This window comes from Salvia miltiorrhiza, chromosome 3 (assembly GCF_028751815.1).
Source record: "Salvia miltiorrhiza cultivar Shanhuang (shh) chromosome 3, IMPLAD_Smil_shh, whole genome shotgun sequence".
Classification (NCBI taxonomy): domain Eukaryota; kingdom Viridiplantae; phylum Streptophyta; class Magnoliopsida; order Lamiales; family Lamiaceae; genus Salvia; species Salvia miltiorrhiza.
In genome coordinates, this window is record NC_080389.1 from 52,517,479 (window position 1) to 52,543,479 (window position 26,001).

Below are 26,001 nucleotides of genomic sequence, written 5' to 3' on the forward strand. Positions count from 1 at the left end.
TCCTCGTCGTAGGTTGGCAACGAGGACTCGTTGTTCCATCTGAGATCACTTATGAAATGACCTATTTCTATCTCCAGATTTTGGAGAGAGTTCCTGTAGTGTACACATCTCGGACACTCGTCCGGATCCATAAACTTTAATGGAGTCTCCTCCCACATGGGTTAATAATAAAATAAACTAAAAATTACATAATTCCTCTATAAAAACCCGCTCTGATACCATTTTAAACAAGGATCTTTTAAACTGTTTTTTGCTTAATAGTACGTGGCGTTGTCTCACAGTCCAGACCCAGTTTACCGAAGTAACCAACCGAGGAGGAAAGTTTCCAGCCGATATACCATTCAAGCCTAATTATACATGTTTAGGTATAAATTGTCTTTTAGTCAAAAACCAAAAGTTTTAGGGGTCAAAATACAAAAAATTTATAATGGGGCGGGGGGGAGGGGGAAGAGGCCAAACGGGGGCCAGGGGAGAGGCCAGAAAAAAAGGGAAAGGGGAGGTGGGGAGTGGGGGAAAAAGCGAAAGGGGGGGGGAGAAACGAGGAAGGGGGCAGGAGGGCAGGAGGAGGGGCAAGAACCCCGAAGAAGAAGAAGAAGAAGAAGAAGAAGAAGAAGAAGAAGAAGAAGAAGACAGAATTAAGAAGAAGAAAGAAGGAAGAAGAGAAGAAGAAGAAGAAGAAGAAGAAGAAGAAGAAGAAGAAGAAGAAGAAGAAGAAGAAGAAGAAAAGAAGAAGAAGAAGAAGAAGAAGAAGAAGAAGAAGAAGAAGAAGGAAGAAGAAGAGAAGAAGAAGAAGAAGAAGAAGAAGAAGAGACGAAGAAGAAGAAGAGAAGAAGAAGAAGAAGAAGAAGAAGAAGAAGAAAAGAAGAAGAAGAGAAGAAGAAGAAGAAGAAGAAGAAGAAGAAGAAGAAGAGGAAGAAGAAGAAGAAGAAGAAGAAGAAGAAGAAGAAGAAGAAGAAGAGAAGAGAAGAAGAAGAAGAGAAGAAGAAGAAGAAGAAGAAGAAGAAGAAGAAGAAGAAGAAGAAGAAGAAGAAGAAGAAGAAGAAGAAGAAGAAGAAGAAGAAGAAGAAGAAGAAGAAGAAGAGAAGAAGAAGAAGAAGAAGAAGAAGAAGAAGAAGAAGAAGAAGAAGAAGAAGAGAAGAAGAAGAAGAAGAAGAAGAAGAAGAAGAAGAAGAAGAAGAAGAAGAAGAAGAAGAAGAAGAAGAAGAAGAAGAAGAAGAAGAAGAAGAAGAAGAAGAAGAAGAAGAAGAAGAAGAAGAAGAAGAAGAAGAAGAAGAAGAAGAAGAAGAAGAAGAAGAAGAAGAAGAAGAAGAAGAAGAAGAAGAAGAAGACGGAAGAAGAAGAAGAAGAAGAAGAAGAATAAGAAGAAGAAGAAGAAGAAGAAGAAGAAGAAGAAGAAGAAGAAGAAGAAGAAGAAGAAGAAGAAGAAGAAGAAGAAGAAGAAGAAGAAGAAGAAGAAGAAGAAGAAGAAGAAGAAGAAGAAGAAGAAGAAGAAGAAGAAGAAGAATAATAAAGAATAATAAGAAGTAATAATAAGTAAGAAGAATAATAATAATAATAATAATAATAATAATAATAATAATAATAATAATAATAATAATAATAATAATAATAATAATAATAATAATAATAATAATAATAATAATAATAATAATAATAATAATAATAATAATAATAAGGGCAAATTGCATGAAAATACCCCACTTTATACCAAAATCTGGTTTTTTGACAATCTTTTCAATTGTAGCAAAAATTTGAACTACATTTCAATTTGTTGCAATTGACTTCCGGAGTAATTTTCCGGCCAACTTAATGCTGATGTGGATTCCCGTAAAGTTGATGTGGCACTCCTCGCCGGATAATCAAACGATAAATTGCATGAAAATACCCCACTTTATACCAAAATCTGGTTTTTTGACTATCTTTTCAATTGTAGCAAAAATTTGAACTACCTTTCAATTTGTTGCAATTGACTTTCGGAGTAATTTTTCGGCCAACTTAATGCTGATGTGGATTCCCGTAAAGTTGATGTGGCATGCCTCGCCGGCTAATCAAACGACAACATCTCTAATTACCTTAAAAGATGCCGTTTTCCAAATTTTTTCATCTCAGTTGAAATTCTTGTTCCATAAATTTTCTAAAGAAAAAAAAACATATGAATTCAATAAAAGTATATTTTAAAGAGTACAAGATACTTGATGTGGGTGTTTTTGTACATGATGAGAAGTAGCGCCTCTCCGGATTAGTCACACTATTTGAAGCCTGCAAGATGCACGGCTCTGGTTCTTCGCATCTGCAGAATTTTGGAGGTAAGGGGAAATTGTATGAGCTCAGTCGTCCCGTTTGAGAAGAAGAATCCATCAGTTCAAAGATTTTTGCTGCAAATGAGAATTTATGGAACAATAATTAAGCTATGATTTCACTAGTCCCGCATTCCCTAAATTTAACATCCGCCGTGGTTCCATTAACGGCAATAACATCACAGCATTCGCATCGATCCTTCTGAAAAACAAAAAGATAACTTGAGTTCGAGGGTTTTTTAGGACAGTAACTTAGATTGATTTGGAAATTAGGACAATAACTTTCGAACTTGTAAAAATAGGACACTAATTTTTTTTAGAGTAAAATAGGACACTAATTAATAAGTGTTGCATCCGCATGACATTTTTTAGCCAATTATCGGCCGAGAAATGTCCTATTTTTACAAAGCTTATTAATTAGTGTCCTATTTTACTCTAAAAAAATAATTAGTGTCCTAATTTTACAAGTCCGAAAGTTATTGTCCTAATTTTCAAATCAATCTAAGTTAATGTCCTAAAAAATCCCCTGACTCAAGATAACTTGATCGAATAGTTATTGATATATATAAAAAATAATTTTTATTAAGATTAGTGATAGTTTATGACAAATTTTGTCCGATCCATGGAACTTCAATTTGCAATCATGTCCCAACATAAATTACATGGAATTAATGGAGGGATCTATAGCCATAATAAGGAAATAAAGTCAAAAAAATTAGTATTTTTTAACTACATAAATGTGATCACTACAAAAAATGTTTCTATTAGTGACATGAGGATTGGTAGCTAATATTCGTGTAATAAAAATTAGTGACGTTTAAAAATGTAACTATTAGTGATTAGTTACATTATTAGATGTCACTAATTTTTATGACACACATAATAGCTACCAAGCCTCATGTCACTAGTAATTTTTTTTTTGTAATGTCGATACAAAATTATTATTTATAATTAAATTTGTTAAATTAGAGAAACAAATCAGTTAAAATCTATGACAACTTAACTGATTTGATGCCTTTATATATGAACTAAGTAACTATTTTTTGGTAAAAATAGTAACACTTAATTAACAAATTGGAAAATGATCAAAACTTGAAGTGTATTATATATTTTGTACTTTTAATTAAAGTGTACAAATATTAAAACAACAATTCTTTTTTAATGGCTAGTGTTTTATATCCAACCTTTTTTATTCAACTAAAGTACAAATAAAAGTCGGGTTTCAAAAAATAAAGTACAAATAAAAGTTGACATTTCAGTTCAGATAAATTGGTTGACTAGTGAATATAAACTAATTGACTAATTTGGAAGCTCAATTCCATAGGGATAATTGTAGTTTATGGTTTGAACTTATGAATGATTTAAAAACAAGTTAATTTTTTTTAAAAAAATAGTAAAAAATATATTATTAGCTATCAGATATAGCCCGACCATTAAGAAATGAAAAAAAAAAAAATCTTGATCTTCGAGAAAAGTCGTAAAATTGGCTCAATCTTTAAAAGACAAAAAAAAAATTCTGAAACCTTTCACAAAAGTTTAGGACATTTTTTGGCAATTTTTTAATTCAGGCTATCTTTGCAAATCACTCCGAACCGTACACTATGTCTATAATTAGTCATTTGTTTTAGCCAACCATGTCCCACTATTAATTTTACTACTATTTTATTAAGAACTTTTATAAAATTAACTTATTTGTTATATAAGCAATCTTAATTAACATTTATTATCTTGAGTTGAAACTTTAAAAAAAATTACTTATGAATTAATAAAAAAATAATAATGAATTATTAATTAAAAATGTAAATTAAATGTAAAAAATTATTATAAATTCTAATTAATAAATTTATAATTAAATGAAAACACAAGAGATTAAAATTTGAAGAAGAAAAAATAATTAAAAATTTGCACGTGTTGTGTAGCTAATGGTAGAGTGATTAGTGTTGAAATATAATTATTAATTTTATAAATTAGAAGAATACGTACCCCTATCCGCTTGGTGGCGGGGGAGAAGACGCGAATGTGAGTGAGGAAATCGGGGCAGTGAGCGGCGCACCAGAGGCATGGGTCGAGGAGGCGTGGCGCCGCACGCGCGTAAGTGGTGAGAATTCCATGTGAGGAATGGTTGATAGTGATAGAATCGAGGAAGAAAAGGTGGGGTGCTTCGCAGGGATCGGCGGTGGGCATCCTGGTGTTGAACATGTAGAAGGGCGGGGGGCGAGTGCTGTGTATCCACTCGCTGAAGCTCTCGATGGGGTTGCGCACGTGACTCCTCGGCATCACTCTCTCGTACACGTGAGCCGAGTAACCCCATGACACCGAGATCGTCCACTGCTTTTGCCTCTCGTGGCACACCGTCTGTTGGAGCGTTCGCGACTCGTCCGCCGCCGCCGCCTTCATCAGCTGCCGCAGCGCCTCCACGCGCTCCATCTTCGGGAATAGTGACTCCACGTTGTCTAGGTGGTGCAGTGACATTAGTGGCGACTTCGTGTGGGAAGACAAGAATCCCGAGATATCGCCGCGTAGATCAATCTGCAAAAGGACGATTAATTCTATGGTGTTTTAGAGTAACCCTTAGTACACCAATATTTTTAATAAATGACATACATATCCTACAAAAATATACTCAATTAGTCTCACACATATTTTTCTTTTTAGTTTGTCCCTTTTACAATGTCACTTTTCAAAAATAATATATAATCACTACTTTTTCTACACACATTAAATAAGTCGTCTCGGAGGAGTATTTTTCACCTGGTGAAGTCCATTTTCCGGGGACAGTTCAACTCCAATATCACCAACGCAAGCCTTAATTATGATGTCGGCGGTAATGAAATATGGAGCATGTCTTCTAAGACAATTGTCCATATCATTTGCTAAGGCTTTTGCAAGAGGGTAGCTCAACACAATTCCAGCCCCCCCAAAGCCTTGATTAAACGAGAACCAAACATTCGACATGTAAAACTCCGACGGCGCACCAATGTAGTAGTGCTTCGTATGATCATACTGCGCAACAACGTCCACTAAATTGTCCACAAAAAAGATGGAGTCGTCGTCTCCGATCACCACCCACCTAACACTTCCATCGCCATCTTCGCCCACGTCTCTCACCAACTCCTTTATTCCATGAACAATTCTGACAGCCATCGGCTCTGCGGCTTTCACCTCTTCCAACAACTTGGTTAGGTTGTCCGAAACCCTAAAAGCTGGCGACCTGGCCGACCACGGCAGGAGGTCGCCGGTGGGGGCCGCATCCAAGTACACGAACCCACGTGTCGTGTTCGGCCTCCACCACGACTCTACGTAGTTTCTGCGGAAATGCCAGCCGCCTTCGGAGCCGAGGATTCCGAAAGCAAGGTGACCCAGATTGGTCGGAGAAGTTGATTGAGGGGATTGTGTGTGCATGCGGAAAAAGGAAAACAATTCGGAAACTGGGAATTTTTGGTAAATTAACTGATTTGGGAGGGAGATGGTGAGTATCAAGTATATAGCTAGGCCTGAAATTAGGAGGAGTTTGCATAGATTAGCTGCAGCAAATTTACCACATGAAAATGAAGAAGCCATTTTAGTATCGATCAATTAAATCACGTATGCTCGCGTTTTATTAACTCGTGATCAAAATGTTAGTACACTCTAGCTCTTGTGTGTCAAATATATTAATAACGCTATGTAATAGTTTGGCGGGGATTAAATTTGCATATTGATGTAGAAGGGACAAGAGGATTATAAATTGGTGCTCAACTTTCTTTTTGGTGGTTTAAATTTTAACATACGATTTCCGTATAAAATTTTACTTTCCAAATGCCCAAAATATAACTATGAGAAGCATTATCATAACAATAAATTAAGCATGATAATTTGTCACTGATTCTTTCATTAATTATAACTATTTAATTTTTTATAATGAAATTATATATTTTTTAATTAAATTATCATATATTTTATATAAAAAATAAATTTAGAAATATTCTCATGCACTACATTTGCGCCACAAATAAGTCTTACATTATTTCCTTAATCTATATAATATATAAAAGAGGAGTTTTTTTCCCTCCATTTCTTCCCTCTCTTTTTTCTCTCTCTTCTCCCATCAATTTTGTTCACTATTTTTATTTTTATATATTTTAATTATTTTCTAAACATTATCACATGATTTGATTCAAAAAATATGCAATATGTATTTTAAATTTAATATAGTATAAAAACATGAATAATGAATTTAAAACAAATATGTTATGAAAAAAAATTAAATTTAAAATATTTTATTAAAATTTTACAGTTTTTTATCTATGTTTATGTATGAAAAAATATTTATTTATTATTATGATGTGTAATACTCGATAATAATAATGCGTAATGCTAATTTTTATTATCAATATTTTTTACATTTATTTAATAACTTTAATTAATCATTACGATTTATATAAAGTTAAAAATTTGTATTTTCAAATTCAAGATTTTATTAAGTAATTGACGTGGATTGTTTTAGTTTATTTTATTTTTAAAATATATTTTGTAATAATATATTTTAATTTTGTTTAATAATTATATTTATTTATTTAAATATATCATTTGATTTTGGTGTTCATCATGCATCGCATGAATGGTCGTACTAGTTTACATTAAGTAGAAGAAAAAAGATTGAATAAATGAACTCCCCAATATTGGCTCTCTCATATATATTTCTCGAAATGTTGATTTAATTGATGAGGAAATGCGTTGGGGTTATATGCGCTCTTTTGTAATAGTAATAATAAATTTACAATATATAATTGAAATTTTAGTAGTTTAATAATTGCATGATAAAGCAAGGCCAAAATTATTTATAATCAACCAAAATATATACGTGATAGATTAATCATTTTTGTATAATCCCAACCAGCTAGCTAATTACCGGTACCTTAGAGTTTAGACAACGAATTGATATGAAATTCGTTTACAAAAATGCGCGTAGCATAGGATAGGTTTGTACAACTGTTGCAACTTGCATCGTTAATTAGTCAACTTAATTAATTAGCGAATAATTTTACTATAAACATGCATTTTGAACTGATATTGCGTCGTCTAACACGCTTTAAGAGCAAAAAATGGCTGCTAGTCAACTAGAAAATTAAAGATAAAAACTCATTGATGGTCAAATAGCAAATACCTAACTCATTAAATTTTGAATTAAAACCGTTATGGGCAGTAGGTCTAGAATTGGGTAGAGTGACATAAGGGCTGATTATCATACAAAACTCTTATATCATGGTGAATTTATCGTGAAAAAGTATAACTATATATGTATATATCATGGTGAATTTGTCCTGAAAAATTATGACTTCGTATTAATTGTATTCATGCTCCTATAGGATTCAAGCCCCCGATCACAAGGTAAGAGGTATTTTGATTAGACATATCATACTAAAAACGATGAATATTTACTGTGAAATGGTGAATTCATAACTCAAATTGGATTTGACAAAAAATACGTTAATTCTTCAAATATTTAAAGACCGAAAAGTATTTCTAGTTTATAGGTTGAAAATTATTGTTATTTGAATCAACCACTATATATATAGATCATGTCTGAACATACAATATATAATAATGAAATAATGATGGTATAAAGTGCGGTTGTAATTGTCAAGCAACAGCACGAAGTATATGACCACGACCACATGAGTAGACACGGCCAAAAGAGTTTTCTCTATAATGGCAACCTGCTTCCCACCGTTTAGGCATCATTTTATTATATAAATATATTTTTAATATGCATTGTGTCGTCATTTTTCTACCACTACAATATGGGATATAACAGAGAAAATTAATTTGACCTACGCCGCCGCTTATTCTTAATCTAGATGTTCAATTAAAGAGGGTGGGACAGGGGAGGGGGCAGGGACTAAATCACTTTACTAAAAGATTAATATAAGTCACAAAAATAAAAATATAGTATTAATTCTAATTATATATTGTGTAAATAAATTATTTTACCTATAATAAAATTATAATAAAAATATATTTAAAATACTACAAATAAAAGAAAAAAGTAAAAAAAAAAAAATAATACTCCCTTCGTCTACAATATCGTTTCCACTTTTGTCATTTTGGTCCGTCCACAATATTAATTCCTCCATTTATAAAATTAGAGTTCACAAACTCCACTCAAAACAATATTCACTACTTCATCACTTTCTTAAATTAAACTCATGTTGTTAGGGCCGGTAATCGGTCCGGTTCGATTTTAACCGAAACGATTTTCCAGTAAACCGAAACCGAATAAGGACGATTTCACTAACCGCTAACCGGATATTGTTGATTTTACTAACCACTAACTGTCAAGCGAATAATTAGCGGTTTGATTGGTTAATCGGTTAACCACAAATAACCAATTTGGTTAATTTTTTTTAAAAAATGCACTTCCATTGCTATTCAAGGGATTCAAATATGTGCCTTAGGAAGAAAGGGTAAAGTCTTATCCACTCCACCAACTCATCATTTATATTTACATAGAACAGAAAATTATTTTATATAAACTTGTAATCATTTTTTATTGCTTTCGCTATTGTATCGAATTTATTTTAATCTTTCCAACTTGATCAATTTTATCAAACGTTTTTAGATAATTGTATCTTTTTTGCCCTTTTTTAACATGCTAGCGAGAAATTGTTTCTAAAATATACTTCATCCGTCCCACGAATCTTGACACGTCTGGTTTCAGCACGAGAATTAAGGAATTATAGATTAGTGTTTTAAGTGTGTAGTTAATAAAGTGCAAAAGTGATAAAGTAGGAGAGAGGAGGTGATAAAAGTGATAAAGTAGAAGAGAGAAAATAATAAAAGTGATAAAGTAGGAGAGAGAAATTACCTTATTTGGAAATGTGTCAAGATTTGTGCGGGACGGCCCAAAAAGAAAAACGTGTCAATATTTGTGGGACAGGGGGATTAAAAATTTAATTGAAACAATAATATCCTTGTATATTTACAAATTATTTTTTCGAGCAAAATACTAGGTTATCCTCGGCACATCATGTTATGATTCAACCATTGGAGTGAAATTTCGATAATAAAATTGATACAATTTGAAAAGGGTATGATACAAATGATAAATTTCAAAGGTCATGATTAAATTGATATAATCGCTAAAGAATGACTAGATATAATTGATAAATATCAATATTGAGATAATATTGATAAAATCATTAAAGATCGGGATAATATTGATAAAATCATTAAAAAGTATAGATATATATGGTCAAGTGCATAAGGATTGTACGAGAAAAGCAGTAGTCAAAGAAAGTTGAGAAAGCATGCAAAATAGGGATTAATGAAATTGGAAATGACCTAATTATTGACCTAACTGACGACGGTTAAGTCCAAGTCTAAGGAAGTTGGGCAAAATACGGAGCAATACCAAATACACATATTTGTACGTGGAGATGGAGTGGACTCTCCCCCGCATTCCTGCTCTTATATAAACGCTCGCGCCTTCCCCAATTAATTCACCATCTCTACATTCATTTCTACCAATCAATTAATTCTTCATCGCAACCATCAATGCCCAAAATATTTGCTCTCTCGATATTTCTCACTGCACTGCTGCTCGCCAATGCAACAAGGTACCCATCATCACTCACATTTTACGAGCATCTCAATTCCCATATATAATTTGCATTGAGCTCATCAACTAACTTATTTTAATTTACAGATCAGAAAATGGAAGTCAGCCCAAGCACGAAAACAACGCAGTGGATGATCCGGAGGCTGTAGCTGCCATGGTTCATATGTAAGCCCATACAATTAACTTGCATGCTAGCTACTACATTAATATCCCTACCTTCGCAATTACTTAATCACATGATGCATTATACTTTTATATAAAAAAAAAAACATGTAGTTTCAACACATGCTGGCTTTCAAATCAAGTTGATATTAAATTTAGATGTTATACAAAAAGATCATGTAGTTTCAACACATGTTTATAAAAAAATTTAGATGTTATACTCCAACGACAGCCTTGGAATTTATTTCCAATTTACGGCCATGCACTGCATTTTGACAAGTGAGATCAAATACGTGTTAATTTAATTGCAATATTAACCAAAAATGTAGGAGTATCCAAAATAGAAGCGAGTCAAGGAAGCTTGAATCCGTCACGTGCGGGACGGGGAACCCCATCGACGACTGCTGGCGGTGCGACCCGAACTGGATCCGCAACCGCCGACGCCTGGCGGACTGCGCCATCGGCTTCGGCCGCAACTCCGTGGGCGGGCGGGACGGGCGGTACTACGTGGTGACGGACCCGAGCGACGAGGACGCCGTGAACCCCCGGCCGGGCACCCTCCGGCACGCCGTGATCCAGGACCGGCCACTCTGGATCGTGTTCAAGCGCGACATGGTGATCACGCTGAAGCAGGAGCTGCTGGTGAACAGCTTCAAGACCATCGACGGCCGCGGCGCCAACGTCCACATCGCCAACGGCGCCTGCATCACCATCCAGCACGTCACCAACGTGATCGTCCACGGCCTCAGCATCCACGACTGCAAGCCCACCGGCAACGCCCTGGTCCGGAGCTCGCCCTCCCACTCCGGCTGGCGGGGCATGGCCGACGGCGACGGGATATCCATATTCGCATCCAGCCACGTGTGGATCGACCATAACTCGCTGGCCAGCTGCTCCGACGGACTCATCGATGCTATCATGGGATCGACCGCCATTACTATCTCCAACAATTACTTCTCTCACCACAACGAGGTCATGCTGTTGGGACACAGCGATGACTACGCGGGAGACAAGGTGATGCAGGTGACTGTGGCGTACAATCATTTTGGGGAGGGGCTAACGCAAAGGATGCCGAGGTGCAGGCATGGGTATTTCCATGTGGTGAACAACGACTACACTTCGTGGGAGATGTATGCTATTGGTGGGAGCGCAAATCCCACCATCAACAGCCAGGGCAACAGATTTCTTGCCTCCAACAACCCTTTTGCTAAAGAGGTAACGAAGAGGGTAGTAAATACAACGGATGGTGAGTCATGGAGGAAGTGGAACTGGAAATCGGAGGGCGATCGGCTGCTAAACGGCGCGTATTTCACGGCGTCGGGGCAGGGTACAGCAAGCAGCTACGCTAGGGCGTCAAGCCTGGCAGCGAAGCCTTCTTCATTGGTAGCAACACTCACCAGTGATGCTGGGGTGCTACACTGCCGCAAAGCCGTCCGCTGCTGAACAAAATACTAGTATCAAATTATTTTTGAATTCAATTCTTTCTAGGAGCATACCAAAATATAGGCAAGTGATTTAACCCACCCTCTATCCATTTTTTTTTATGTATCTATCTTTGTTTCTAGTCTTTACATGTAGCTTCAAGAATTAATTTGTTTGTAGCGATAAAGTCTGCAATATGTACTTAATTAATTAGTTATCACCTTATAATTACCATTGCTTCTCCTTTTGCATATATATATACACGGTCCAGTTGTCATTAGTTTCCTCTTTTAATTTCCCCGGCCCCCTGCCTCTATATTATATGCCCTTCTCTATCTAGTAGAAAAATACTAGCACACAAAGATATATATATATAGAGAGAGAGAAAGAAAGGTTCCATTGAGAATGCTAAATGTGTTGAGAATTAAGAATTCTTCCGAACAACTGCTCCCTCGGTGTTTTTTCCTTTGAATTTTGTTTTTAAGAGGTTTTAATGAGACTCGGACTTGAGGGATCAGCATCTTCTGTGTTTCTCGTTTTTCTTTCCTGTCGTTTTTTATACAACCTCAGTTCATCATAGTAAAGATATATCAGACTACATAGCAAAATGGACGTGAAATGGCATATAACTTATGCCCCAACAGACACAAAAAGTTTATGCAAAGTTGTCGATCAACTTCAATGAAAAATTGTTTTATTGAAAACAAACTAGAAAATGTGTAGTATACCATTGGAATTAAGCTACGTACGCGCATCTACTTTAATTTTTAACAAAAAATAAGGCACATATTGGGTATACTTTTGAATGGCAACTATATCAGACTGCGCTATATATCCATACAGAAACTTGGAAAAATCCACAACCTTTTTATTTTCTTTATAACCACTTCATCCAAATTCATAGATCCTTGATACTTGGTCGATCTTCAGACACTCTCAATATACTCCCTCGTCCGTAAAGAGTGCTCATCACTTCTGGTGGCATAAATTTTAAAATAAATGTTATGTGAGTGTGTTTTATGAGTGGAGAAAGAGGCTCAAATTTATTGTTGTGTTGTGATAATGAGAATAAAAAATAAGAAATTTGTGGTGGACCATGTATGATAAAGTTATGAATAAATTGAGAAAAGGAAAGTAAAAAATAAAAAATAAAAAAATTAGTGGGATAAATATCCAAAAATAGAAGATAGGCACCTTTGTGGGCCGTATTAAAATAACAAAAAAATACATGCTAATAGGGGACGAAAAGAGTATTTTTAATGTTTTATTATATTCCCCCATCTATTTTTCTAAGTATTAGTATGCACGAAATGTATGTATTTAACTTTGACTGATATTGGAAGGATGGTCCAAGTTATAACATTAAATTTTATATTCCACTTTTGATGTCCCATTCTCAAATTTTTGTATTAAGTTTTTAATTATTTTTTCTTTAATTTAAATATTTTATATTTAGTACTATAATTAGAGTTTATAATACACCAAACATGTGGTGTGATTTGAAGAGCAAACAGGTTTGAATAAAATATTGGAGATGTGTTTTGAGTGGTTAAAGGATCCCTCAAAGGGTATTTTATTTTTTAGAGTTCAAATCTCATCATTCTCCCTTCCCCGGGTAAAAAAAAAATCAAATATAGGTGACGGCCTTGCCTTTGACGAATATGCAATGGGTAGTTTAACGATTTCCTCGAGTGTGTTAATTTCTCTCTCAGCAATGAGTGGGTTAATTCCTTGCAACAAATGTTAAGAAAAGAGGGGTGTCGCGTTGGTATGTGGCGTTGGATGGTCACCGGAAGAAGAAGGAGGTATTTTATCATGCATGCATGTGTGTCTGTTGCGAGAGAGAGAGAGAGAGTGACGGGTGTGTGAGTTGCATTGAGTGAAAAAATGATGAGTCAATATATAGTGCTCTTTTGTTCCTCCTTTTATAGTAGTTAGCATATTTTTGTGGGGATTTCATGATCCCCACTATTAATTATATTTAGATCTTAAATGAGATTAAGAAAGTTGAAGGAGATTAAAGAAGTTGAGTGAGATTAATGGTATAAATACACTTGAAGGTTTGTTCTGTTTTGTTTTGCCTATTCTATCCTGTAGGGTGATTGGCGTTGGCCCAGTCCCGGATTTACACTTGATACTATTATGGTATGTCGAGAGAAATGAGGATCGTATATTCTACTAGACACTCATTCTGTAGTAAAGGCTCCTTTACTCGAAGAGCACCTATATATATATATTAGAATTATAATAGATTGTTGCTGAAACTTTAAATTTAATTGGCTACGAAGAAGTCTACATCTTCCATTCATAATCTGGAAACTGTCTTAAAGCCCAGAACACCTTGGAGCCATCTATCGTTTGCATTCTTTATTTTGGCTCCAGAAGATTGCGATTTTAAAATGATTTTTTAAGAATATTGTATTTTTCTTTTTTCTTACACCAACTTTCAGAGATTTTCTATGTACAAAGATGAATCATGATGTTCCAGACTTGAAATTAAGATACGGATCAGCTTAGCAGAATAAGCCCGAAATGTTTAACTGAAATATGAAAGACGCAATTAAAAAAGTTACAAATTTGTGTTGCAATTGAAAATAGATCCAAAATGGCTGTTTTTCAAAAAAAAAATATATCAATGAAAAACAAGCCCTCTGTATGTCTGAGAGCGTCTATTGGCCCAACAAGACATATTGAGCCTAAAATAACGCCTAATCCAATTTTTACAACAGCAATCAGAAAAGTATACTCCCTCCATCCCATTAATAATGGCGATTTTTCTAGACATGAAGATTAAGAAAAATGTGTTTAGAATGTAAAGTGGGTAAAGTGAATAGGAACCTCATTCTATTTTTAGAGTATCATTATCAATGGAACAAACAGAAAAGAAAATTGTGCAATTATCAATGGGACGAAGGAAGTAATAGGTAAATATATCGAAAATTCAAGCCAATAAAATGTATGAAACATCTAATAACTGGCCAACTTATTTTCCTTTCCAACCATTACAAATACACATGAATCACACGGAAAAAGGGAAAGGAAAAAGATACTAATAAACATTTAGTACATTATCGATCAATTTCAGGCTCTTCAAATATATATTAATTGTGAATGAACTCAAAGCATTTAGTGAAGGAACCTGTGTACGGATCAACGGGCACCAATCATCTGAGCATACCCTCCTGTAAATGCAATACAATAACTTCATCCTTGTAAATATTCCATCAGATCTTGTTGCTTTTGTAAATCCCATGTGACTACCTTGCCATCCAATCCTGTGACGAACGTGTGACAATCGATAATGTAAAAAGTTGTGATACATTCAAATTTGAGGAAAAGTTGGTTCGAAAGGCAAGTGCTACAATATACTCGAACCTGCAGTGAAGGTAGTAATTGTGGCATCCCTTGTTTTCTTCAAAGGCACAACAGAACTAGAATATGGAAGCAGGAAGAGGATAAGGCCAATGGCTAGATTTCTTCTCTTGTAGGCAGAAGTGAAGAGGAAAACAAAATGTACAGTTGAGGAACGATAAAACAAGGGGGTTAGAGTCATACGTTATACAGTTTTCATGAGCACATATTCTTGAAGACTCATTCTCATTGCTACCAAACTTCGATTGGCCGTACAATTTTCCAAATGTTTCGGAAAACTGCGCAGAATAGAAAATTAAACGTTAGAGTGTGCTATGGTAATCAACAAGAAATATCTATAACCAACTAGTTTATTTTCCAGTAACAAATAAAAGAGCAGGCTTAATACTTGTTTCACAAATAAAACTTAGTTTAGCACCACATCCAAAGGTCTCGGGCTCGAGTCCACCATAGTGTGGTCTTTAAATTTAATTGTTAATTGACCAAAAAAATAGTCTAGGTATAATAAATCAAGCAATATTGTGAACCTATAAATCGCATTGCCAGCAGACCCAAAAATTTGTTGTGGTTCCAATATACTCCCTCCGTCCACAAAAAGTGTGGTCTTTTTGCCATTTTGGTCCGTCCATAATAAGCATGGTGTTTCCATTTTGGTACACATAACCTTATATTATCAACCTCATTCACACTCAAAATTTACAAAAAACTCATCTAACAAACCATTTAAAAATTGACTAACAAATCAATTCTAAATCTAATGGATCCCTTTCTCCACTTTATACACATCTCCCAACCATTTATTAAAACTCATGTCTCCAAACCACACCACACTTTTGGCGGACCCTAATGCAAGTAGTCAGACTCAACTGTCAGTGATGACTAAACCAGAAGAGTAAGATGATCACATACCTGTGAACCATATTTTGCACTTGAAGGTTGTTTCCTCTCATCAAGAAATCTCAAGAAACTCCTACAGTTAAAAAACACGAATCAGTTAATTTAATTTCCAGCATAGCTATGGAATGCATCCTGCTGATGCCACTTTTCCAGAACTCTTCACTCTATATTGATGATTTTATACATGAAGGCAAAATTAAACATTAAGAAACTAAAAAATGACAAACACTCGCATAACTTAACAGATAGCACTAGAAACATAAGTCAAAAATCTCCAGAGGGTAAATGGTAGCCCGTAGCCCTTTGTAGAAAAATTCAGTACACTGAAACAATTCTACCCGAGGCAACCATTCAACTCTTCTAAGAAGAAAAAACTTCTGATGACTTCCTGTACATGAATTGATAACCAAGTAGCATACATATAAAAGTCAAGTGGAAAAGTTGGTACTCACCTAACATGATCACACTATGATACAAGTTGATGACTATTTGATTTTTATTCAAACAAACTTTTTTCTATAACATATACACAGTGAAAGTGTATAGTGATGCAATAATAACTGAGAATTTCAAGACAAATTCTGAGCCACATCATCCATGTTATTAACATATGAAAAATAAGTGGAAAATAAATTATGAGAAGCTAAGTAAGAAGTTCATCCTACCATAGTCCCCTTTCATCGGCCGCGAATACCATGGGATTGCAATCATATCCCACACCAATAACCATTCTTTCAGAAAGGAACAAAACCTAAATCATATGTATCATGAAAAATTTATACATAAAGAAGATAAAAAAGAAAAACTATTAATGTTTCAGAGTGGATGCTGACCCACATCTCGAAGAGGCAAATCTCGGAATGCTACACTTTGAGCAGATGGAGAAGAACCAATCTCATCAACAAAGTAGATCATCGAATCATGACCTATTCACAACAGAAAACATACACTGTCTTGAAAACTGATTTCAAATCCCAAGAGCAGCTAAACAGAGTTTGAATTATAGAGCTATAGCATGCAACTAAATGCAACTGATCCTTAAGTGATTCAAACATCCTTTAAGACCAAGTTAGAATGTGGGTTTGGGTTATCCAGCAGCCTATGTCCCATTTATCAAAGGATCCTTTTTCTTTTCTCTTCTTTCTTTTTTTATGATATAAACTAGCAGCATACGCTGACATGAAGTTTCAAGCAAGACCTTTGTGGCAACACAGAAAATGATTATTAGCTCACCTGCATAGGCTAAGGTATTTCCGCTTGGGGACCACCTGATACCGAAGGTCCAAGTGTGTGAGAGATCAAGCTGCATGATTTGCTGCACAAAAAAATAATATCACATAGACAACCAAGTTAGTAAATAGATATAGAATAACGTGCTGAAGAATGAAACCTAGAAGGATTAACTCTTCTGTATAAGCCACATTCTACGCAAGTAAAAGCATTATAAGACCATTCTCATGCTATTTCTCACAGAGTGCTCAGAATCTATATTTCATTACCATTTTTTAGAATTTAAGTGTTTCTACAAATTTGTTATTGACACTGATATCTTAAGTAGTCCCATTATCAGTATTAATACAATTTTGTTTTCATATATTAGTTGAGGAATCCAATTCCAAGTGGAATAAAGGATGCATCTAAATTAGACGCATGTATGAATACTACAGAGCATTTGTGGTGTATCAGAAACCAAAGTAAATTGAGCATGCACATTATACCAAATCAGACCAAGAATGAATAGCCATCAATCATAAATCATAATGTTTCAATATTTGACTAGTCGGAAAGGTCATGTCAACGGAGATTCTGAAGTTCAATGCCCAGGCAATAATTTAAGCAAAGGATTTGTGCTGTGAGAAAGCTAGAATCTAGATACTGATACTTTTGCAATACTAAAACATTTGGAACTTCAAGTTCCTGATCTTTTTTCTAGCATATAACATTCAAAAACTTGAAGTTACTCAAGAACCAAGAGTGTATCATACTACGTTCCAGTGTGGCAATGGAGCAAAATAATTTGAGCTTGTTTCTAGTTATGCAATTGCAATGAAAAACTGAACACCCTTATCCCTAATTTTGTAATGAACTTCATGAACCACTATGAAGCTGAGTCATAAGTTAATAATCAGATTTCTTGTATTGAAAGTTTTGAAACATAAATAGCAAAGTTTTTTTTCTCATGAACTTTGTATAGTAGCCAAACTTCCCGGATAAATCACAATGAGTCAATGAAGTACGATTAGAAGATTCATATCAACAGATATTTCTTACTGAATCAATCAATGCCAAATTCTTTTAGGGGGCGTTTACTTTGAAGGATTAGCATTGATAGATAAAAATAGTAAGGCTAATCTCTTGTTTAATTTGATGGATTGGAACTTTGGGATATCCGAAGGCCCTTGATTATTTCAATCATTTGAGCTACTTTTGCTTGATTTTTATCCCATTGAAAGGGTGGGATTGGAGAAATCCCAATCTTAAGGATAAAAATACTCAATCATGCAAAGTAAACGCCCCTTAGTGTCATGCTAAAGATAAAAAAAAACAAATCAGACATCTAGACTAGGCTATTACATAGTAAGAAAGTTGAAAGGAAGTTATCAGTACCTCTCCAAATTTTGAATCAGAACCACTGGAAGAATGCCTGCAAGATTATAAGAGTAAGCATGCATACAATTATAAATGAGAACTCAAACGACTGAGAACTTTGGGCATCCTCAATGATACATACTTGGTATCTACACCTTTGATGAAAGTAGAGAAAACCCGGCATTTTCCATCTGTTGAAGTGGTTGCAAGAAATATCTGAACAGATGTTGAGATTATAGAAGTAAGAGAAGGTAGATCGGCCTTCTGAATTTAGAAGGCAAAGGGATATGTTATTTCTGTGTCAAAATTCACTGATTGACACTTCGGCAAAGAGAACTGTGCCTTAAGGCCAATTTGGTATTACGATGATCATTATACAAGACAATAAATATCTGTATCTAAATGGAATAGTAAATTTGTGGATGCTTGAAATCTGAGACCCTTCACAGTGCTTGTACAAAGCTTTTTTCTTACATAATGTTGCTTGATGACAACTAATTTAGGTGAACTCAAAGTTTAGCAATTTAATTACGTCCGTTTACATACCCTGATTACTTGTTATCTGTCAAATACTTCCTGCACAGGCTTTATAAATCTCCAAATCAAAGTTCACACAATGCTCAAGTGCATCACATGTTATATACCAATGTCTTCCTACATATTGAGTATTGATATATTGGTAGTGCAAATATCATTGAGAAACCTCACATTATTAGGATGCCAAGCAATACTTGTTACAGAAGAATCATGCCGCTTCCGGATAATTTTACTGACCCACCTGTAGGAATTTGTAAAGAAGCAATATTAAGGCATCAACAGACACTCTTCTTCGTAATCAAATATATTAAAGAAAAGGACACCTTTCAAAGTTCTGACTATAAAAAAGATAAATATCATAATGTACTCAAACATATCTTTCTAAAAGGTCTAAAGATCAATTTTGATGTTAGTTGACCCATAAATTGACAGGGATGCTATAAGAAAAGAATTGTGTACGACTACATTTTCCCATTCAAAATTCTAAAGTAAAACAGAATGTCGGGTATATTTCACTCAGCTTCCTGATAAACCTAGTAAACTGTTTTTCTTCTATCCAAGGTAAACTCACCCCTGCAAACCATAAACCAAAGTAGCTCATGGCTATTTCCACACTGGAATTCCGAATTCTGCTGTCTTTCTGGAAAATCTTTTCGTTAGTTTCTTCATTGATCCTATACAAGTTGCATACGACTGAGTATGTTGTAGGAAGATTCTTCAAATATAACAAGCTCATAGCCACCATTTTTGCTGGAAAAATGCCCTCAATAAAGCGAAAAGATTGTTGAGGATGACAGACTGAAAAGCAGTAAGTTGAACTGAAAACTAATTCCAGTAGACTGAACCATTTGAACATGTTCCCACTAAAATAAGCATGTTAGTGACCAGGTCCTTTATTCCAACTGAAACAAATATTTTGTTTCATGTTTATTGTAATTCTGACAACTGTTTCTTGTGCTTGGTGTATAGCAAGATAGCTACCTTAAAATGTGAAATTCAGAATTTCTATACAAAAGAAATACACTAAAAAATACAGAATTAAGGTCAAAAATACATTAGAAATACACTAAAAATACTTGTGGGATACAAAGATATATAAAATATATATATATATATATATTTTTTTTTCGAAAAAAAAAATATTTTTTTTATTAATTTTTAACGACCGAATTTTCGGTCGTTATTTAAAAAAATAAAAAAAAAATAATTTTTTTATTTATATTTTTTATTTTTTATTTCTCTTTTTAACGACCGAAATCGGTCGTTAAATTTAACAACCGAAAAAACGGTCGTTAAAACTCGGGCGACGATGCAAACAACGACCGAAAAAAACGGTCGTTAAATCGGTCGTTAAAAATATTAACGACCGATTTTTGGGTTTTAACGACCGAAATTTCGGTCGTTAGAGCCGCATTTTCTTGTAGTGTAATAAGAATAAAATTTGTAAAAAGGTAAGTGTGTCCCACATGTTTAATAGTGTGCTCAAGAATATTTTATTATTGTTATTACTTACAAATAAAAATCTTTTCATTTCACAACAATAAAAAATAAACAAAAATTCATCCTTAAATTATTGTTGATAGGAATACAGGCTCAAAATTCATCACAAAATCACAAAACTAAATATAATCTCAAACAAAAATTCATCACAAAATCAAATCTAATATCAAACAATTCATCATCACAAAATCAAATCTAATCTTAAACAATCAGTGAGTTTAGGCATTTGCTTCCTATACAATTCCACATCTGCCGCTGCTAGAGTTTCACTCAGAGAGGGTGGATGGCGGCGGTAGAAGCGACGCAAGGTTTCAAGAGACGGAGCAAATTTGACGGAGGCTGAAGGCGAAGAAGGCAGAGCGAATTTGACAAACTAATTAAAATGCTAAAAATAGGTTGCCATCGCGCCGCTTCTTGCTCACCACCACGTCGTTGCTAGGGTTTCACTCAGAAGGGTTAGACGGTGGGCGAAACTAGGAAGGGGATTTTGCATACAGTGGAGACGGAGGGTGGTTTTGCGACGTGCGGAGAACCAGCCAAGGAGGGAGGTGGAGGCAGTGACGGATGGCGGCGAGATGAAGAGGTGGGAAAGAGAGAGAGGGATGAGGCAGTGGCAAATGATGGAGGGTAGGAGGGAAGATGGAGAAAATAGGTAATGGTGGTGGTGACAAATGAGGTTGGGAGGTGGCGGGTAGGGAAAGACAAATCAAATGAGATAGAGAGCAATAATGAACTAATTAAGAATTTTAATTAAGCCATAATCATGGCCCAAAAGGGAAAGAAGTCATGTTACTTGGGACGACTCAAAAAAGAATGCATGCCATAAATTAATGGGATGGAATGAGAATTTATATTTTTTAGATGATACTCCCTCCGTCCTCGAAAAAAAGTCCTACCTACACTTTTTTTGTCCACGAAAAAGAGTTTCATTTTACTTTTTGAACCATCACGTCATACTTTTTCTCCTATATTTAACTACTTTCTCTGTCCACAAATTCGTGTCCTAGAGGAAAGGGGCACGAGTTTGAAGAAATCAAGAAAAAGTGTATTGTTTATTTGTTGAGTGGAGAAGGGGGCACGACTTTTAAGAAAAAATTATTTACTCCCTCCGTCCCACGAAGCATGACCAAATTTACTTTTTGGTTTGTCCCACGAAGCTTGACCAGTTTCCTTATATGGCAAAAAATAACCATTTATTCAACTTTTCACTTTTACACCTACCACACTTGACACACAAAATACCAATTTCTTAAAATTCATGCCGAAAAGAACTTAGTCATGCTTCATGGGACGGATGAAGTATTTATTAAGAAAATAGTTACTAAAAATAAGTGGAACACGAATTGGTGAACAGACAAAAATGACAAATTAGGACACGAATTGGTGGATAAAGGGAGTATAAATTGTACTTTTATTTCATTTTTTAGCTAATAATGTACTTTTATTCTATTTTTTTGTACTAACATTACCCCTACAAAATATACATTTATTCTACTTATAGCAACTTTATTAAAACTCGTGTTCACGTCCCCTCAAATGAGACTTTTTTTTATGGATGGAGAAAGTACTTTTTATTTATTTTATAAAAAAATGAATAATTTTATATATTGACTCGTCAACTTATTAGGTATATTTGATGGAAAAACTTTAAAAAGTGATATTGCTTCTCTTTTTTTATTTTGCAAATACTCTTATCAGTTAATGGATATACCTACACAAGCCTGGTAGCTAAGTGACATTTCTTCACTTTAAAAATATATGAAGCAATTGTACAAACTTCGATTCATCTGTATTATATACACATATAAAGTAAATGGACATACATTTCTCATAATAATAATAATAATAATAATAATAATAATAATAATAATAATAATAATAATAATAATAATAATAATAATAATAATTAAGCAATGATTTCACTAGTCCCGCATTCCCTAAATTTAACATCCGCCGTGGTTCCATTAACGGCAATAACATCACAGCATTCGCATCGATCCTTCTGAAAAACAAAAAGATAACTTGATCGAATAGTTATATATATAAAAAATAATTTTTATTAAGATTAGTGATAGTTTATGACAAATTTTGTCCGATCCATGGAACTTCAATTTGCAATCATGTCCCAACATAAATTACATGGAATTAATGGAGGGATCTATAGCCATAATAAGGAAATAAAGTCAAAAAAATTAGTATTTTTTAACTACATAAATGTGATCACTACAAAAAAGGTTTCTATTAGTGACATGAGGATTGGTAGCTAATATTCGTGTAATAAAAATTAGTGACGTTTAAAAATGTAACTATTAGTGATTAGTTACATTATTAGATGTCACTAATTTTTATGACACACATAATAACTACCAAGCCTCATGTCACTAGTAGATTTTTTTTGTAATGTCGATACAAAATTATTATTTTTAATTAAATTTGTTAAATTAGAGAAACAAATCAGTTAAAATCTATGACAACTTAACTGATTTGATGCCTTTATATATGAACTAAGTAACTATTTTTTGGTAAAAATAGTAACACTTAATTAACAAATTGGAAAATGATCCAAACTTGAAGTGTATTATATATTTTGTACTTTTAATTAAAGTGTACAAATAAATAAAACAACAATTTTTTTTAAATGGCTAGTGTTTTATATCCAACCTTTTTTATTCAACTAAAGTACAAATAAAAGTCGGGTTTCAAAAAATAAAGTACAAATAAAAGTTGACATTTCAGTTCAGATAAATTGGTTGACTAGTGAATATAAACTAATTGACTAATTTGGAAGCTCAATTCCATAGGGATAATTGTAGTTTATGGTTTGAACTTATGAATGATTTAAAAACAAGTTAATTTTTTTAAAAAATAGTAAAAAATATATTATTAGCTATCAGATATAGCCCGACCATTAAGAAATGAAAAAAAAAAAAATCTTGATCTTTGAGAAAAGTCGTAAAATTGGCTCAATCTTTAAAAGACAAAAAAAAAATTCTGAAACCTTTCACAAAAGTTTAGGACATTTTTTGACAATTTTTAAATTCACGCTATCTTTGCAAATCACTCCCAACCGTACACTATGTCTATAATTAGTCATTTGTTTTAGCCAACCATGTCCCACTATTAATTTTACTATTTTATTAAGAACTTTTATAAAATTAACTTATTTGTTATATAAGCAATCTTAATTAACATTTATTATCTTGAGTTGAAACTTTAAAAAAAATTACTTATGAATTAATAAAAAAATAATAATGAATTATTAATTAAAAATGTAAATTAAATGTAAAAAATTATTATAAATTCTAATTAATAAATTTATAATTAAATGAAAACACAAGAGATTAAAATTTGAAGAAGAAAAAATAATTAAAAATTTGCACGTGTTGTGTAGCTAATGGTAGAGTGATTAGTGTTGAAATATAATTATTAATTTTATAAATTAGAAGAATACGTACCCCTATCCGCTTGGTGGCGGGGGAGAAGACGCGAATGTGAGTGAGGAAATCGGGGCAGTGAGCGGCGCACCAGAGGCATGGGTCGAGGAGGCGTGGCGCCGCACGCGCGTAAGTGGTGAGAATTCCATGTGAGGAATGGTTGATAGTGATAGAATCGAGGAAGAAAAGGTGGGGTGCTTCGCAGGGATCGGCGGTGGGCATCCTGGTGTTGAACATGTAGAAGGGCGGGGGGCGAGTGCTGTGTATCCACTCGCTGAAGCTCTCGATGGGGTTGCGCACGTGACTCCTCGGCATCACTCTCTCGTACACGTGAGCCGAGTAACCCCATGACACCGAGATCGTCCACTGCTTTTGCCTCTCGTGGCACACCGTCTGTTGGAGCGTTCGCGACTCGTCCGCCGCCGCCGCCTTCATCAGCTGCCGCAGCGCCTCCACGCGCTCCATCTTCGGGAATAGTGACTCCACGTTGTCTAGGTGGTGCAGTGACATTAGTGGCGACTTCGTGTGGGAAGACAAGAATCCCGAGATATCGCCGCGTAGATCAATCTGCAAAAGGACCATTAATTCTATGGTGTGTAGTATGAGTTTTGGAGTAACCCTTAGTACACCAATATTTTTAATAAATGACATACATATCCTACAAAAATATACTCAATTCGTCTCACACGTATTTTACTTTTTAGTTTGTCCCTTTTACAATGTTTCTTTTTAAAAATAATATATAATCACTACTTTTTCTACACACATTAAATAAGTCGTCTCGGAGGAGTATTTTTCACCTGGTGAAGTCCATTTTCCGGGGACAGTTCAACTCCAATATCACCATGTAAACACAAATTTTTGTATTTCAATTTGATAAAATACAAAACGCGTTACAAAGATAATTTGATAGAATTTGAAGATAGATTTATGCGGGTTGCAATCTCTAGTTAATCCTCTGATTCTTCTCTTCCATTTGATTCTTGAACAAGCTCGAAGGTTCTTGAAATACCTGTTTTGATGACGCCAATCCAAGGGACTCAAGTCATGATTTTGGATTGAACGTTGAACTTGATTTGATTTGAGAACATTCTTAGAATTTGTAAGAATGCCTTGAAGCTTTTGAACTTGATTTCTTTGGATACTTGAAGATCACTTCAAAGATTTGCAGGAATACTTGAAGATTTTGAAGGAATACTCGAAGATTTGAAGATACTTGAATACTTGAAGATTTTGAAGGATACTTGAAGATTTGAATGCTCAAATACTTGAAGATTCGAAGGATACTTGAAGATTTGAATACTCAAACGATTGAAGATTTGAAGGAGACTTGAACGTTAGATAGAATTCTTCAAGATACTTGAATACTTGGAAGAATACTTGAACTCTCCAATTCTTCGCCTCTTCTACTTGTGATACTAGAGAGAATTCTTATGCTCTTCAATCTTCCGTTCCTTCACGTTGTTGTTAATGAGCACCCCAACACCTCTATTTATAGATTTTAGAGATGGGCTTCGTGGGCTTTATGGGCTTTGGGCCTTTATGCATGGGCCTTAGGGCCTTAAGTGGCCAATAAGCCCATTAATTCATTTTATTAAATATTAATCATATATCTATTTAATTTAGGAATAAAATCCCATTTAATAAAATAGAAAATATAATTGAATATTTAATTCATGAATTTACACGTGGCATGATTTAATTCGACGACAATTTAATTGTCTACAAATTGCCCCATCGAGACTTGTTTATGGACAAAATGTCTTTGGTAATAGACAAGTCTCGAAATTTATTTTTTTGATAATTTAAACTCTTATCGAGGAGTTCTTGACTTGAATTTGAATTTATAAATAGTTTATACTCATATTTAGGAGTTCTTCAATTTGAATTTGAATTTGATTTTTTTTTTTTTTTTTTTTTGCAACATTGATACGAGGCCGATCCTACTCATAGAATTTAAGTGGGCCAACAAATTGGGCTTTTAGACATCAGGCCCATTTTCTTTATTGGTTTAGAGAAATAAAATTTCTCTTAATCAACCTCTCAACTAGTAGACAAAAGTTCCGTCCAACCAAATTGTAGGATTTGCCGTTTTTTTTTTTTTTTTTTTTTTTTTTTTTTTTTAAATAACAATATAAGAACTTGCCACAGCATGTTCATGTTGGCAACAGCCAACAACACATCTTAAACC

At 34.2% G+C, this 26,001-nt stretch overlaps 4 protein-coding genes across 4 annotated transcripts; 1 reads left to right on the forward strand and 3 right to left on the reverse strand.

Annotated features, from left to right (window-relative positions):
- Positions 1–2,113: 2,113 nt before the first annotated feature.
- Positions 2,114–5,924, reverse strand: LOC131014307 (uncharacterized). Its single transcript, XM_057942241.1, has 3 exons — positions 5,049–5,924; positions 4,281–4,826; positions 2,114–2,499 (listed from the first exon to the last, which is right to left on the reverse strand). Exons 1-3 carry the CDS (start codon positions 5,856–5,858, stop codon positions 2,404–2,406), a joined length of 1,452 nt encoding a protein of 483 aa, XP_057798224.1. The 5' UTR covers positions 5,859–5,924; the 3' UTR covers positions 2,114–2,403.
- A 3,879-nt stretch (positions 5,925–9,803) lies between these two features.
- On the forward strand, positions 9,804–11,616 carry LOC131014308 (probable pectate lyase 8). The gene is made up of 3 exons (XM_057942242.1): positions 9,804–9,895; positions 9,985–10,062; positions 10,389–11,616. The coding sequence occupies exons 1-3, from the start codon at positions 9,834–9,836 to the stop codon at positions 11,500–11,502; spliced, it is 1,254 nt and encodes a 417-aa protein (XP_057798225.1). The 5' UTR covers positions 9,804–9,833; the 3' UTR covers positions 11,503–11,616.
- A 2,805-nt stretch (positions 11,617–14,421) lies between these two features.
- Positions 14,422–19,815, reverse strand: LOC131014309 (actin-related protein 2/3 complex subunit 1B-like). Its single transcript, XM_057942244.1, has 11 exons — positions 19,448–19,815; positions 19,048–19,117; positions 18,482–18,555; positions 18,358–18,394; positions 16,984–17,065; positions 16,588–16,676; positions 16,416–16,501; positions 15,763–15,823; positions 15,037–15,131; positions 14,857–14,912; positions 14,422–14,756 (listed from the first exon to the last, which is right to left on the reverse strand). Exons 5-11 carry the CDS (start codon positions 17,057–17,059, stop codon positions 14,686–14,688), a joined length of 534 nt encoding a protein of 177 aa, XP_057798227.1. The 5' UTR covers positions 17,060–17,065; positions 18,358–18,394; positions 18,482–18,555; positions 19,048–19,117; positions 19,448–19,815; the 3' UTR covers positions 14,422–14,685.
- A 2,366-nt stretch (positions 19,816–22,181) lies between these two features.
- LOC131014310 (uncharacterized) lies at positions 22,182–24,414 on the reverse strand. The gene is made up of 2 exons (XM_057942245.1): positions 23,832–24,414; positions 22,182–22,378 (listed from the first exon to the last, which is right to left on the reverse strand). Exons 1-2 carry the CDS (start codon positions 24,390–24,392, stop codon positions 22,283–22,285), a joined length of 657 nt encoding a protein of 218 aa, XP_057798228.1. The 5' UTR covers positions 24,393–24,414; the 3' UTR covers positions 22,182–22,282.
- Between the last annotated feature and the right edge of the window lie 1,587 nt (positions 24,415–26,001).